This window comes from Archocentrus centrarchus, unplaced genomic scaffold (genome assembly GCF_007364275.1).
Source record: "Archocentrus centrarchus isolate MPI-CPG fArcCen1 unplaced genomic scaffold, fArcCen1 scaffold_82_ctg1, whole genome shotgun sequence".
Lineage (NCBI taxonomy): Eukaryota > Metazoa > Chordata > Actinopteri > Cichliformes > Cichlidae > Archocentrus > Archocentrus centrarchus.
The window spans coordinates 398,651-414,126 of record NW_022060292.1 but is presented as its reverse complement, the minus strand read 5'-3'; the positions used below and the strand labels follow the sequence as shown (position 1 = coordinate 414,126).

The window sequence follows — 15,476 nt, the reverse complement described above, 5'->3', positions numbered from 1 at the left end:
AAACACACTCAGCTGTCATTTTACCAATGAGAAAGAGAAGCGGAAATGGCTGCAGTTGATAAAGTATGTTACAATCATCTTTAATAGTGAACAGTCATTGGTTATGCCATTGCTGTTTATTTAGGAGCATTTGGACCTGGAAATAACGTCAGACTTAAAGACGGATTGTTTTGAACTTAGGCAGAGGAACCACAGAAACACCGCCCTCTGCAGGCAGCAAGGATCCACAGAAACCCCGCCCACTACAGGCAGATCGAGGAACCACAGAAACACTGCCCACTACAGGCAGAGAGGAATTACAGTCTGAAAATTAGAAGAGCACTCAATAGAATGCATACCTTGCTTAATATAAATTTTCTGTGTCAGTACTATGCTGCAACAGATACCATGCAATACTGTCATAATCCATCATGTTAAGCTATATTTTGGTGTTAGTTGTCACTGATTTATTTCTTACTACAGGAGTGAATTTTTTTTTTACCCTATAGTTTCCAGCATTCCGGATCATTAGATCTGGAATTGTCCTTCTATCATGAACAAACTTTGCGTTATGACACAACTTTTGGTCATGTTACCAAAATTCTTCAAAAAGGTTCAAAAGGTTAGACGCAAATATGCAGGGGTGGCAAAAGTACACACATTCTGTACTTAAGTAGCAGTACAGATATGTGTATTAAAAAATACTCTAGTAAAAGTTGAAGTACTGATTTAAACTCTTTACTCAAGTAAAAGTGAAAAAAGTACAGGCTCTAAAATGTACTCAAAGTAAGAAAGTAAAAGTAGCTCTTCGGAAGACATTTCTGCCAGCTATTTTTGTGGAAAGCAAACTGAACCTTGTGCCATATTACTGTAATAACAAAACAAGATTACTACATGAGAATACAAACTTTATTTCATTCTAAGTTCTAATTCTAATGAATGTATTTAACCAGAACACTGTTATATAGAACATGAGCAGAGAAAAAAAAAGAGAACTTTTAAAAAGTTCTATTTGCTGATACCTACATTGTAGAGGGTGACTCTGCCTCACCTGAACAGGAAAATGAGTACAGTCAGGGGTTACAGTGGGATTCAGCAGGTGGAGGGACCTTAAGATCAGTTGCAGTGGCTCAGATTGGGGTAAAGAATTAAAACGCACAATAATTTCTATTGTGAGCGCCACTAGATTTTCTTTGTGTCAGGCTGTGATCAGCTGCTGCTCTGTTTACATGACTGAATTCAACAAAATGTAACACTTGATGTAACCTGTAACTCTGACCATGAACACCACAGCTGTTGCCCACCAACACGGATCTTTACTGTTCACCACATTCACCACAGTACAGCGCAGTAACCTGTTTATCCTGCACTAAACTGCAGTATTTTGAATAACACAAAGTCTACCTCAGTTTAGGGCTGGGCGATATATTGAGTTTTTAAGAAATATTGATATATTTTTATACATGATATTAGATGAGGCAGAGTCACAGAGTCCATCTGAATGACCACAGTGTTTCCCTGGAGCTCGTAGTGGGAGATGATCGGCTGCATGGGGTCCGTGAACTGCAAAGCAGCAACAAGATGATTTCATTGTGTGCGCACACAGACTCAAACTGCTACTGACTATCAGAAGCTGTGCTCACCTGTTTCAGGTCTTCCAGGTATGCAGCCACACCTGTCGGCAGCTGGATCTTCATCACTGTCAGACTGGACTCTGTGTACACCTCATTAGGAGGAGGTTTATACCTGCAGCACAGTTATATGTGCTTATGCAACTTTTTTCATTTATTAAACATTTTTTCCTGCCAGTGTCTGAACGACCTGTGACGTTAAAAACTGTGAAGGACTCGGGACAAAAACATTTATGCCTCGGTGCCTCTCTTCTTCACAGATATAACTCTAGATGGAGGCAACATCAGAGAGCAAACTGAGTTTAGCCAGCTAGCTGCCACCATGGACAGTACAAAGTAATATTTAATACTGTGCAAAAGTCCTGAGCTACCCTCGTTTCTTTATATTTTGCAGGAAAATGTGAAATAGCTGCAGAGATTTACTGAAACGTGCAAACATATGAAAATACAGCATATGAGGGAAAAACAGAGCTCGTACAGTTCTAAGCACCTTGAAAGTCAGTATTTGGTGTGACCTCCTTTATCCTTCAGCACAGCTTGAACTCTGAGGCAGCTTTCTGTCATTGCTTTAAGCAGTTTCAGCCTTTTGTTCTGTTCTCTCTGACGATGATCTCACACTGTTTCAGTAAAGCTGAGGTCCTGGCTCGGGGGAGGCCAGTCCATGACTGATAGTTTCCACTGTGTGTTTTTCTATCCAGGGATGCTTTTACTGCACTGGCAGTGTGTTTGGGATCATTTTCATTCTATACAATGAAGCTGCTGTCAATCAGAACCTTTCCAGATAGTACTGCATGATGGATCAAAATCTGATGGTACTTTTCTGTGTTCATAAACACCACTGGCTGAGATGCAGCCCAAACCATGACAGAGCCTCCACCGTGTTTCAGACAGCTACTGACACTCACTGTTGGACCTCCTCTGACCTCCTCCGCACATACTGATGATGATTTGGATCCATCCCTCCATCAGACCTGCTGCCACTGATTGTATAATGTGGCATACCTCCATGTTTCCCTTCCTTAAAAATGGCTTCCTGACAGCTGCCCTCCCACTGAGACCATTTCTGATGAGGCTTCAGTGAACAGTAGCTGGATCAGCTGAAGGTCCAGATGCACCTCTTAGGTCCAGTGTCAGCTCATCATGTTAAGCTATATTTTGGTGTTAGTTGTCACTGATTTATTTCTTACTACAGGAGTGAATTTTTTTTTTACCCTATAGTTTCCAGCATTCCGGATCATTAGATCTGGAATTGTCCTTCTATCATGAACAAACTTTGCGATATGACACAACTTTTGGTCATGTTACCAAAATTCTTCAAAAAGGTTCAAAAGGTTAGACGCAAATATGCAGGGGTGGCAAAAGTACACACATTCTGTACTTAAGTAGCAGTACAGATATGTGTATTAAAAAATACTCTAGTAAAAGTTGAAGTACTGATTTAAACTCTTTACTCAAGTAAAAGTGAAAAAAGTACAGGCTCTAAAATGTACTCAAAGTAAGAAAGTAAAAGTAGCTCTTCGGAAGACATTTCTGCCAGCTATTTTTGTGGAAAGCAAACTGAACCTTGTGCCATATTACTGTAATAACAAAACAAGATTACTACATGAGAATACAAACTTTATTTCATTCTAAGTTCTAATTCTAATGAATGTATTTAACCAGAACACTGTTATATAGAACATGAGCAGAGAAAAAAAAAGAGAACTTTTAAAAAGTTCTATTTGCTGATACCTACATTGTAGAGGGTGACTCTGCCTCACCTGAACAGGAAAATGAGTACAGTCAGGGGTTACAGTGGGATTCAGCAGGTGGAGGGACCTTAAGATCAGTTGCAGTGGCTCAGATTGGGGTAAAGAATTAAAACGCACAATAATTTCTATTGTGAGCGCCACTAGATTTTCTTTGTGTCAGGCTGTGATCAGCTGCTGCTCTGTTTACATGACTGAATTCAACAAAATGTAACACTTGATGTAACCTGTAACTCTGACCATGAACACCACAGCTGTTGCCCACCAACACGGATCTTTACTGTTCACCACATTCACCACAGTACAGCGCAGTAACCTGTTTATCCTGCACTAAACTGCAGTATTTTGAATAACACAAAGTCTACCTCAGTTTAGGGCTGGGCGATATATTGAGTTTTTAAGAAATATTGATATATTTTTATACATGATATTAGATGAGGCAATATCGTTTATATCGATAAAGTGTATGTTGTGTTACAATCATACTGGTAGATCCACCAATAACTTTTTTCTCATCTCTGTAGAACTTCACACTGCCCCACCGCTCTCCCTCACCGCAAGCAGCTCACAGCAGCTTTTCTTTTTGCTCGCAGACTCACTGTGTGACAAACTGCAGACACTTTGTGTGTTTGCTGATATTTGTTGAGCATTTAGAAATGTTGCATTTGAAATGATCTGCAACATGTTACTCCCTTTATTTTCGCTCCTCTTCTGTAAGTGCTAGCAAGATACTGAAGTACCACAACCACAACTTAAAGACATCTGCACTCAGTCCGGCCCCCTGGAACCCCCCTGAGTACACTGCTATAAATGATACATAGACAATATGGTTTTAACTCTTTCATCTCTTTGTATGCTATAAGTCCCGGAGACGGATACTCCAGTATGACTGTCCCTTAATGCGTTATAGTTCCTCTATTTAGGCACAGATCAGTTTAGGCGCAGTGACTGGAAATAAACACTTCCCTCAGATGTGTTAAACCTAAAGTAACGAGTCAGTTTGAAAATGTAAGGAGTAGAAAGTACAAGTACAGGTATTTGTGTAAAAATGTAGGGAGTACATGTAAAAAGTTAGGGTTAGGTCAGAAAAATAAATACTCAAGTACAATACAGATACCTAAAAAAATCCACTTTAGTAACAAAGTATTTTGTTACTTCCCACCTCTGCAAATATGTCAGCGTTGTCTCTGTGTCACAGTGGTAAAGAATCCTTTTACAAAATTCCTTGTTGCTGGTTTGGCTTGTTTGATGAGCAGGTGATCATTTACCGTATGGCAGTGGTCCAGGTTCGATTCTGACCTGTGGCCCTTTGCTGCATATCTTCCCCTTCTCTCACTCTCCCCACATACCTGTCTGTCTTTACTGCTCTACTATCCATTAAAGGCAAAATCCCCCAACCCCACCCCCCAAAAAAGAAAAAAAAATTCCTTTAATTGTTCCTTGAGTCACTCCCAACAACTCCAGAGCCTTCAATTGAAATCATTTCATAATTTTCTGAGTTATCCTGCTAACAGGCAGATAGAGAAGACTATTTGTCATTATATGTAGATATATATAGATACAGTGGCTTGCAAAAGTATTCACACCCCTTGAAATTTTCCATATTTTGTCACATTACAACCACAAACATAAATATATTTCACTGGAATTTAATGTGAAAGACCAACACAAAGTGGTTGTGAAGTGGATTGAAAATTATACATGATTCAAAACATTTTTTACAAATAAAAAACTGAAAAATGCGGTGTGCAAAAGTATTGAGCCCCCTTTTCTCTGAGTGCAGCCAATTGCATTCAGAAGTTGCCTGATGACTGCTAATGACTAAAAAGAGTCCACCTGTGTGTAATCTAATCTCAGTGCAAATACAGCTGCTCCGTGACAGCCTCAGAGGTTGGTTAAGAGAATATTGGGGAGTAAACAGCATCATGAAGTCCAAAGAACACAGCAGACAGGTCAGGAATAAGTTTGTGGAGAGGTTTAAAGCAGGCTTAGGCTGCCTTCAGATAGAAGGATGGAAGATAATCTGTGATCCTATGAAAGGGTGTTGATGCAGTCTAGTTACTTCTGAAACTGCTAAACATTGTGTGTGTGTGTGTTTCAGGCTCATCGTTCTCAGCTGCAGGTGCACAGTCTGCAAGCCAAAAACCAGAGTCTGCAGCTACACCTGGAAGACACTCAGAGGCACTGCCAGCAGCTGGAGGACTCAGTTAGGACTCACACACAGGTGAGTGAGTTACTCTGCAGGTGTCACTGTGTAATGCATGCACCTGTCTGTCAGGATGGAGGCGCAGGTTCTTAAGGACAGACAGGTGCAGAGCTGCAGAGAGCAGGTGGAGCTGGAGCTTTGAACATCTCACGGAGCACTGTTCAATCCATTATCCGGAAATGGAAAGAGTACGGCACAACTGTAAACCTACCAAGACAAGGCCGTCCACCTAAACTTACAGGCCGAACAAGGAGAGCACTGATCAGAGATGCAGCCAAGAGGCCCATGGTGACTCTGGATGAAATGCAGAGATCCACAGCTCAGGTGGGGGAATCTGTCCACAGGACAACTATTAGTCGTGCACTGCACAAATGTGGTCTTTATGGAAGAGTGGCAAGAAGAAAGCCATTGAAGAAAAGCCATTGAAGCCAAGAAGAAAACCATAAAAAGTCCTGTTTGCAGTTTGCCAGAAGCTGTTGGAGACACAGCAAACATGTGGAACAAGGTGCTTTGGTCAGATGAGACCAAAATTGAACTTTTTGGCCAAAATGCAAAACGCTATGTGTGGCGGAGAATTAACACTGCACATCACTCTGAACACACCATCCCCACTGTCAGATATGGTGGTGGCAGCATCATGCTCTGGGGCTGCTTCTCTTCAGCAGGGACAGGGAAGTTGGTCAGAGTTGATGGGAAGATGGATGGAGCCAAATACAGGACAATCCTGGAAGAAAACCTGTTGGAGTCTGCAAAAGACTTGAGACTGGGGCGGAGGTTCACCTTCCAGCAGGACAGCGACCCTAAATATAAAGCCAGGGCTACAATGGAATGGTTTAAACCAAACATATTCATGTGTTAGAACGGCCCAGTCAGAGTCCAAACCTAAACCCAATCGAGAATTTGTGGCAAGATCTGAAAACTGCTGTTCACAGTCGCTCTCCATCTAATCTGACTGAGCTTGAGCTGTTCTGCAAAGAAGAATGGGCAAAAATTTCAGTCACTAGATGTGCAAAGCTGGTGGAGACATACCCTAAAAGACCTGCAGCTGTAATTGCAGCAAAAGGTGGTTCCACAAAGTATTGACTCAAGGGGGCTCAATACTTTTGCACACCGCACTTTTCAGTTTTTTATTTGTAAAAAATGTTTTGAATCATGTATAATTTTCTTTCCACTTCATAATTGTAACCACTTTGTGTTGGTCTTTCACATTAAATTCCAGTGAAATATATTTATGTTTGTGGTTGTAATGTGACAAAATATGGAAAAGTTCAAGGGGTATGAATACTTTTGCATGCCACTGTAGATGAACAAAGCCGAAAACATAACCTCCCTCCACCTGTCGGTGGGTGAGGTAATGAAAGAATCGACAGGAAGTTGCAGCACCTTGCGCAGCATAGTCAGCAGGACGTACGCTGTGGTCTCCACTGTCACACCGCTGGATTGGTCGGGCTTCAGCCAGTCAGATGTCACGGTGGCCTCCTGCCAGTACCTGAGTACCACGGGATCACCTGGATAGAAAAACAGTTTTTATGATGTGAGAGGACATTACTGTCGTTTATGTGTTTCCGGTCTGAGAACAAAAACACTGCCAAGCTTAATTCCCTGAATCTTGGTGATGGGTGGAGCATGAGCAAGAACACGTTAGATTTTGGACACGGACCACTTTCTTCCTTTCAGTTACAGATGCATCAATGCTATAAATTCATTTAAAGAAAAAGCAGCAAACTGAATTGACTTGAGAACTTAACTTTGTAACATTATCAAGGTATCCTTGCAGTAGTCCTTGAATTTTATAAGAAATAAAAAAAGTACATCTTTGACCAAAACAATTATATCTGACATCCCCCTAAAGATGTTTTAAGGCCAAACTTTTCACTAAGTGTTTTAAGTCCGCTGATAATCAACCACCCAACCAACCAAAAATTTACCAGTACAGTTGCGATATTAGCTCGAGCTAATATTGCTCGGGCTTTCCAAGCTACAAAAGAAAGACCCAAACAACCAATTAACCACTCACAAAGCAACCAACAAACCAAGCAAACAACCAAAGAAAGAGTCAACCAACTACTCAAAATAAAAATCAAAAATCAGCTCAAACCGCCAAACAAACCAAACAAAACCCCCTAAAAAACACGCAGACATCCAGAGAAAGAACCACTCAAAACACCAATAAACAAACCCAAACCCACCTTTTTGTCGAGCCAGCTTCTCCAGGCTGCTGATGAGCTCAAAGGATATCACGCTGTTGGGGTCATGAAGGGTCACAGCATAGGTTGCCACTGCGCGCACGTACACACTCTTTACATTCAGGGCATGCTGGGAAATGTAGGCTACTGCAGAGTTAATGCTGTTATCATGGATCTGAAAGGAGGAGGCCATTAGTTTAAAATGGATTATGAGCAGTTTTATGCATTAAATATTCTCTATTGATTTGGTGCACAGATTAGCTGATGCATTGAGTTTGTTTCATCTCCTCTTATTTTTAAGAGGAGTAGAGTGATGAGGAGAGGAGGTGTGATCTCACCTGAAGCTGCAGGATTGGGTCTCTAATCTTTGTTGCTTGGTGTAGAGCAATGAGTACAAAGGATGTCAGATACACTGACTTTTCCACTGCATCAGTCCCATCAGCCTGCAGCCAATCAGAATACACAAGCATTACACAGAGCTCTGTCCTCACCACAAGGAGTGAAATATTAAACTGAGAGCAGCAGAAGAAAAAGAATAAGAGGATGTGGAGACCAAGATTTTGTTAGATTTGTAGGGGGATTCCTCTCTGAAGGATCCGTCTGGCTGTTGAGCCCTGAAGATCAACCAGGTCACAGACTCTGAGAGAGCCTGGTGGTTCACAGAGACCACCGGATCTGCTGCAGACAGAGCCCTCACCACCAGAGCCGTGAGCCTGACAGACAGCACAGAGGGACAAAAGAGTCAGTGTCGTTCTCAGGACCAGCCACCAGATCAAGCCAAAAGCATCAGGAAGTGATTTCAGATCCAAGTGCTCACGTTTGGAAAGAGAATCTGGGTTACATTACAACATAGCATCTAATCCCCAAACCAAACGAGCAACACGCATCAACCTGCCGGGTGCAGCAGACCTGCAGTTCCTCTGCGGTCCAGCAGAGGTGCCACAGTGAGTCAGTCGCCATGGACTCCCACATTAAAACTTTTACAGCCTGATACAGAAACTGCTTTGGTCTCTGTAGCTGATTTCCCCCTTCATAACAGCTGTTATTAACATGCGTGAATTTATTTTAGGCTTGAAGCTTCCATTATCAGCAGCGTGGCCACTGGCACTCGGCCTTGGTCATAGACTGCAAAAGATTGATTTCTGGACTTTGAAGTCTAAATTTATTGTTTTGTTGTCTTTTTTTGGTAGCCATTAGTGGCCCTACCCTCCCACCCTCAGAGAGGAAGGAGGTCACTGCTCTCTCCACTGCACTGGCCTCAGAGGCCTGCTCCAAGCTCTGCAGACTGCTGCAACACAAGAGCCTTCTGAAGGTTCCTGCCTAACTGAGTCCCCACAACTCAACAAGTTTCATTAGCAACACCAGGTAACTTCACCTGGAGCGCAGGAGAAAGTTAGCACAGAGTGCTAACTCTCGAAGAAGGACAAAGGAAGCCATGCTTTTCCTCAGCAAAATCTGAACTTGGCCACGTGGCTTCTTAGCTCAGATCACCAGAATCCTTCTGTGACAAACAGGAGCACAAACTTAGGGGCAGGAGAGGGTTTAAGGCTCAACAAAACACCTCTTAGTTCCATCGCATCCAAATAAAATCCCAGAACTTTACTGTGCGTTCTTAGATGCTCTGTTAGTCCAACAAAGCGCACAGCAGCCACATTATTGGTCAGATAATTACATTAAAGAGGCTCCAAAAGGCTCAAACAGCACAAATACACACACTCTAGTGCAAATTAGCTACAGAGACCGAAGCAGTTTCTGTATCAGGCTGTAAATCTATTTATTTCTGCTTTAAATTCTAACATGGGAGTCTATGGGGACTGACTCACTGTAGTGCCTCTGCTGGCTATCAGAGGAACTGCAGCTGTGGAGTTTCAGGGTTCGCTTTGTGTTTCAGTGCTTGAGGCTGAGAGTCTTTGATGTTTACCTACCAGGTGCTGGACTCTCGCTTCCTCCACATGCTGTAGCTCGAGTCTCCAAGTCTAAATGAACTGATGCTGACCAGGCCTACAGACACACGCACACACAGACACACACACACACAGTGAATTATCGGTTAATCCTTCATGCTACTATCAGGGCCTCTTCAGTGCCTTACCCTCCCTGATCTTCTGCTTCATGTTAGCTGCACTCTTCTGGATGTCTTCTCCCAGCACATTCCAGCTCCCTGATGACTCCAGGTACTGATACAGCTGGATGAGGGGGAGGAGGCCACCAAGCTCCACCTCCGCTGAGCCAGACGGCAGGTTGATGAGCTGCCGGAAACCTTCAGGGTTGTGCGCCAACGTCAGGACTTCACCCAGAACCTCACCTGGTACACAGAACAAACACATCCAGATGACTTTAGATGTTGCTTTGAGATGCAGCTCTGCAACAAAACATGCTTTCCCCTCCTTACCATTGATAGTCAGCATTCTCTCCACATTGGTGTTGGGAACGATGTTGACTGGCACTTGGTTCTTCAGCTCCACTGTTCTCTTCTCTGAGCCTACAGCATGATAAGACACACAGGACAGACTGCCACAGGGTTCCCATTAATGTAAAAACGCATAGATGTAAGTATTATTAAATTCCCCCCAAAATATGTTGTGCTCACATTTTGCAACGTAGGACTGAAACATAGAGTACTTATTTTAATGTTAAAAATATTTTTTTCTAGCTATGAAAAGAACATCAAGCTTGGACAAGCTCATCAGCATGAGCTGCAAAATATGAAGATAACCCCATTCTCACCAAGTTTCAATAACCTCTCCCCAGCAGCCCCTCGGTCACCAATGCCGGTGTGCACAGACATAGAGCAGGATGCACTAAGCCCAGTGTCCGGACTAGTTGGAACACGGGGAACATGGCTGCTCGTATGAGACAGAGAAGCCGGACGAAGTAACTGGGACTCAACAAATTCCTCTGAATGGATAGAAAAGGTAAGAAGCTGGGAACGTGTGCAGAGAAGTTAAATGGCCCATTTAAGATCGCAGTGACTGATCAGAAATCCTCAACTTGTACTTTGTTTTTACTTGTCAGAGTTTGATGACTGTGTTAGACGTCTGCATTTTACTGTGTAGCTGCCGGATCTGTGTTTATCGATCACTGGGGAAGCACACGTCATCATTCTACATGTAGATTTACAGAGATGCTCAGTACAGGCTCACAAAGCAGCTGGAAATTTGTGAACGACAGAAGAGAAAATCAAACAGATTTATCTTGCAAATTCAAACTTGTTCAAAAAACCTGTTTATTTTTCTAGAGCAGGGGTCGGCAACCTTTAAAATGGAAAGAGCCATTTGAACCCGGTTTCCACTGAGAGCCGCTACCGTGAGTGACGCATATATTAAGAAATGAAAATAAATAAATAAATAAAATTATTTTATTTAATATTTCAAGATCACACTGATGTTTCAATCTAGAACTACAACAAAAACCGAACTGACAAAAATAAAATGTACTTCAATTGGATTCTTATAATTTACTTCCACAAGCCGCACAGAGCAATCTGAAAAAGCAATCTGATTGCTCCTTTAAAAAGTAACTTAGTTACTTTACTGATAACTTAATTTTAGAAGTAACTCAGTAAGATTACAAGTTACTTTATTAGTTACATTCAACAGCTGCCAAAAAAGTGATTGCCTGTATTTAAACGGCTGTAAATGACTTGTTGACCTATAATCTGTGAAACATCTGTCAAACATATCTCTCATGAATGATATCAGGTCATTTTGTGCTAGAAACAGTATTTCTATCACAAGGTACTAGCTGCAGTCAGTTTCTGTCAAAGTGACTTTTATATGTTCATTTTTTAATCAAGGTAAAAACTGTCATTGACATTAAAAATGTCTTTTTCAACAAAAAACACTGGATTGATTATAACGTAGGTACAATAACAATAATTTCTTCATTTTATATATAAGCTCTTCATAAATCATGTTGACTGCACTCTATTTACCAATATAGGCAAAGATATTACACATAAAAGCACATGGAATTATTGGAATCACTTTATGGCAGACAATCACTTTTTGGCACAACACCAGCAACACCCCCGCTGCCTCAATATGAAAATGACAACCACAAAACGAGGGCGAGTCAGCCGTGTTTAAGGGCAGCATTTCCTCTACTACATACTGTCCGACCAACTTCTTCAGCTCTCCCCACCCCCCCCACCCCTCCCCACTTACTGGTTTTGTACTGAAGTCCAGCTTTTGTTATTTGGGTGTTTTGGGGTTTGCTCTCAGCAGAGACGGACGCATATTTCTTCTCCCCCTAACCCTTCCTTATCTACCCTGTTTTGCTGCTTAAGAGCCTCTCTCTCTTGGGACTGTGAGCCACTCCCCAAGTAGAAAAGGAAGCAGGTCTCCCTGGTTGGACAGTAGGTAACAGGGTGCAGACCACTACCTGTGGAGGTGTACAGCACGTAGGTGCTGTGAAGTCTACAACAACTAAACCCAGTGAGTGGCAGGCTGGCTTACAGCCCACCAAGAAATGAGAAGCTGGCTTTAGTATTAAAACTTTTCATTTTTCTTGGATTTATCAGGTAATAGATGTACTTTTCTTTCTTTCTTTTCTAAAGTATAGCCATTCAAACTTAAAAAAAATAAGAAGTAAAAATTTAAGAAGGAAGGAAGTTTGATTTCAGAGGCCAGCGGGAACCCCGCTGACATTAGCCAGCACTTCAGGTGGAGCAGAGCTGCACAGATCAGCACCTACGTACCATACACCCCCTGTGGGTCGAGTCTTCCTCCAGAACTCACCTCCCGTCTCACTCCTTCAGGCTGGAAACACAACCAACATGAGCATCATTAGTTACTGTCAGCAGAGCCCAGAGTCGGCGCTCAAGAGCCTCCGAGAGGGTGGAGAAAACTGTTGGCAGCAGGTGGACAGCGGGAACGGACACCGTGGATGTTTGTGTCGTGATTTTGGTTTTCTGATTATTAACATCCCTGTTGTTGTTCATTTTCATAATCCTGACACAATCCTGCATTAAATTCATTTATAAATAACCAAAACTCACAAATGCAGGTGGCTGTAGCTGGAGTCCCTGAACTGTAAATCTGGACCGTGTTTGTGCTGTTGGAGCCTTTTGCAGCATTTTTAATGCAGTTTTCTGACCAATAGTCTTTAACAGGTAAACCTGATGTGTGGTTCTTTTTTTTTCTCTGCGCAGGTACGTACCACCACTCGTAGCTTCTTCTCCAGGATGTCTGCAGTTCTGTACCGTGTTTTCACGGTGAAGGTCAGGGTGTGCTCTCCAGGCTCCAGGCCCAGCAGCTCGAAGGCCACTGATGCCACCTCTCTCCCAGGCAGGATGCTCCAGGTGCAGGCTGTAGAGTGAAACCCTGGCTCCTGAGCCACAGGCTCAGACTTGAGCAGGCAGATGGCCGGGCCGACCTTCAGTGTCACACAGTACTGAGGGCGAGGATAGACAGAATTAAGATTCTTTTTTTTTTTTGTTTTAAAGCCTGTCATGTCTGGCATTTTTCACAATCGGAATGATGATCTGAACGCACCAAACAAGAACAGCTCTATAAGTTTTCTATTCTTGTTAATGTTTGTATTTTTATTTATTTATCTTTTTATTTAGTTATTTATGCCAGGTCTGACAGGCAACAAGGAAGGGGTGAGAACGGGGGGGCAACAGGAAGAAAGAAAAAAAAAAATCGAAGAAAAGTAGATATACACACTCACACATCCACACACACACACGCACATACATATACACACATCCACACACACACACGCACATACATATACACCAGGGTTATTATAGTGAACGAAAACGAACGAAATAACGAAAACTGAAATTGAAAAAACATTGTCGTTAACTGAAATAAATAAAAACTACAGTTAAAAGGAAAAAACAATAACTAACTAAAACTGTATTGTGAGTTTAAAAAACTAACTAAAACTAACTGAAATTATTGTGGATTGATCATTTTTCTGCTCTCAGAGTTTAAGCTGGGAGCGCCGTCGGGCAGCTGTGTGCGTGCGTGTGCACGAGAAAGCGGCAGTCGCTCTGAACCGACCGGGTTCAGAGCGGGTCCACGCTGCCGCAACGCTGTGGTCAACCTGTTCAGTTCTTGTGCGTTTCCGTCTACTTTATCAGTGAGAGAATAACAATCAGGAATAATAATCAAAGCATCAGTATAAGGACTCACAAATGTCAGCAGATTCCTGGAGGGAGACTGCTGTCGGAATGGACGTGAGGAAATGAAGGAAGTGGAAAAAAAGGGACAAATATGTTTGCAGCCAAAAAACTGAACACAAAGAGTGAGGACCAAAAACGTTCCAGCTGGCACCACAGCACACGACCACAAGGTAATTAACACACACAACACACACAGCTACACAAGCATAAATGCGGACACGAGGTCGGACACTTCCGTAGGTTGTGTACAGAGGCTGCAAAGACCCTGCAAGTTTAATTAGCAGCATCTAACCAAGCTAGCTCCAAAACAGAAGAAGCTTCAGGTGGTGAGAACATCAGGATGCAGCTGGATTTGAGCTTTGACTCCTTTAAATAGTTTGTTTTTGTCAAACACCACATTTAGGTGTTGTTAATCTACTGCACTGACACTGGAGTTTATTGTGGAGTTTATTGTAGAATTTATTGAGTTTGGAGTTCCTGTTTTTCTTTGTTTCTCCCTGTTGATGTTCATGTGTGTCCTTAATATTACACATTTAGCATGTAGTGCTTCTGTCTTGTGAACTGTTGGTTGTTGAATATATTTCTTTATGGTATCTTTTGTTGAGTTTTTATTACTCAATAGTCACTTTTGCGCATTGAATCTTGCACCTGACAAAGTATGAAAATACTAAAACTAATACTGAAACTAACGAAACTAAACTAAAACTAAGCATTAAACCTAAAATAAAAACTAATAAAAACGAGCAAAACCACTCTGAAAACTAATTCAAACTAACTGAATTAGAGAAACAAAAGTAAAAACTAACTAAAACTAAACGATAATGTAAAATCCTAAACTATTATAACCCTGATATACACACAATTTTATTATTTGCAGTAATGTGTGCGTATGCGTCCCACAGGTGCCAAGGCTCTGCAAGCCACAGACCCAGGCCCAGTTGTCCACACACTCACACTCACACACGCGCGCGCACACACACACACAATGCCAGCCAGACACCCCGACGTGAGCCAACCCACCCCACACGGCGGCGCTCCCAAGGGGGCACAGACTCCTCCAGTACAGGGAGGGGCCCAACTGGGAAACGGGCAACCCCGGGCACCAGGGCCCCAGACCCCACACCCCGGCCCCCGTAGCGGAAGCCGGCCATCTGGACGGGGCCAGCACCCACCACCACGGGCCCCCCAGCCCCACACCCCAAGACCATAAGAGCATCCGTCCAAGCCCCCACCACCAAAAACCAGGGCCCGGACACAGAAACCACAAAATGGCAGCCACCGTCTCCAGTCCAAGAGCAATCAGAAACCCGAATCCCCCGGCCCACCCCCAGCCACCTGCCGGGTACGCCGCGAGACAAGACCACAGCCGGTCACCCCCATCACGCGATGGAGCTGATCAGTGGGGACCAGAGAGATTGTTTTTTGGAGGTGGCAGACATTCTTTCCAAACTAATGTGGTCTAAAAGTAGATTCTTGTAGTGAGTAATGCATAAATCATCTTTTGATTTCCAATTCGTGAGGATAGTTTTCTTAGCGATGCAAGAACTATGTGTGATATATTTGTTTCCATGTTTAATTCACTTAAATCACCTA

At 42.7% G+C, this 15,476-nt stretch overlaps 1 protein-coding gene and 1 long non-coding RNA gene across 2 annotated transcripts in view; both read right to left on the bottom strand.

The window, feature by feature from the left end:
• The window catches only part of LOC115777858 (complement C5-like), a 133,864-nt gene that overhangs the window by 8,915 nt on the left and 109,473 nt on the right, over positions 1 to 15,476 (bottom strand). Inside the window, exons 38-46 of the mRNA XM_030725869.1 lie at positions 12,911 to 13,144; positions 12,450 to 12,510; positions 10,143 to 10,232; positions 9,843 to 10,055; positions 9,676 to 9,751; positions 8,304 to 8,463; positions 8,089 to 8,193; positions 7,754 to 7,925; positions 6,948 to 7,072 (exon numbers count right to left, since the gene is read on the bottom strand). Of these exons, the coding sequence (XP_030581729.1) occupies positions 6,948 to 7,072; positions 7,754 to 7,925; positions 8,089 to 8,193; positions 8,304 to 8,463; positions 9,676 to 9,751; positions 9,843 to 10,055; positions 10,143 to 10,232; positions 12,450 to 12,510; positions 12,911 to 13,144 (1,236 nt within the window). The remainder of the gene's footprint in view (positions 1 to 6,947; positions 7,073 to 7,753; positions 7,926 to 8,088; positions 8,194 to 8,303; positions 8,464 to 9,675; positions 9,752 to 9,842; positions 10,056 to 10,142; positions 10,233 to 12,449; positions 12,511 to 12,910; positions 13,145 to 15,476) is intronic.
• LOC115777873 (uncharacterized) lies at positions 409 to 2,522 on the bottom strand. Its single transcript, XR_004019697.1, has 3 exons — positions 2,101 to 2,522; positions 1,623 to 1,725; positions 409 to 1,542 (listed from the first exon to the last, which is right to left on the bottom strand). It is a non-coding gene; the product is annotated as an uncharacterized LOC115777873 (long non-coding RNA).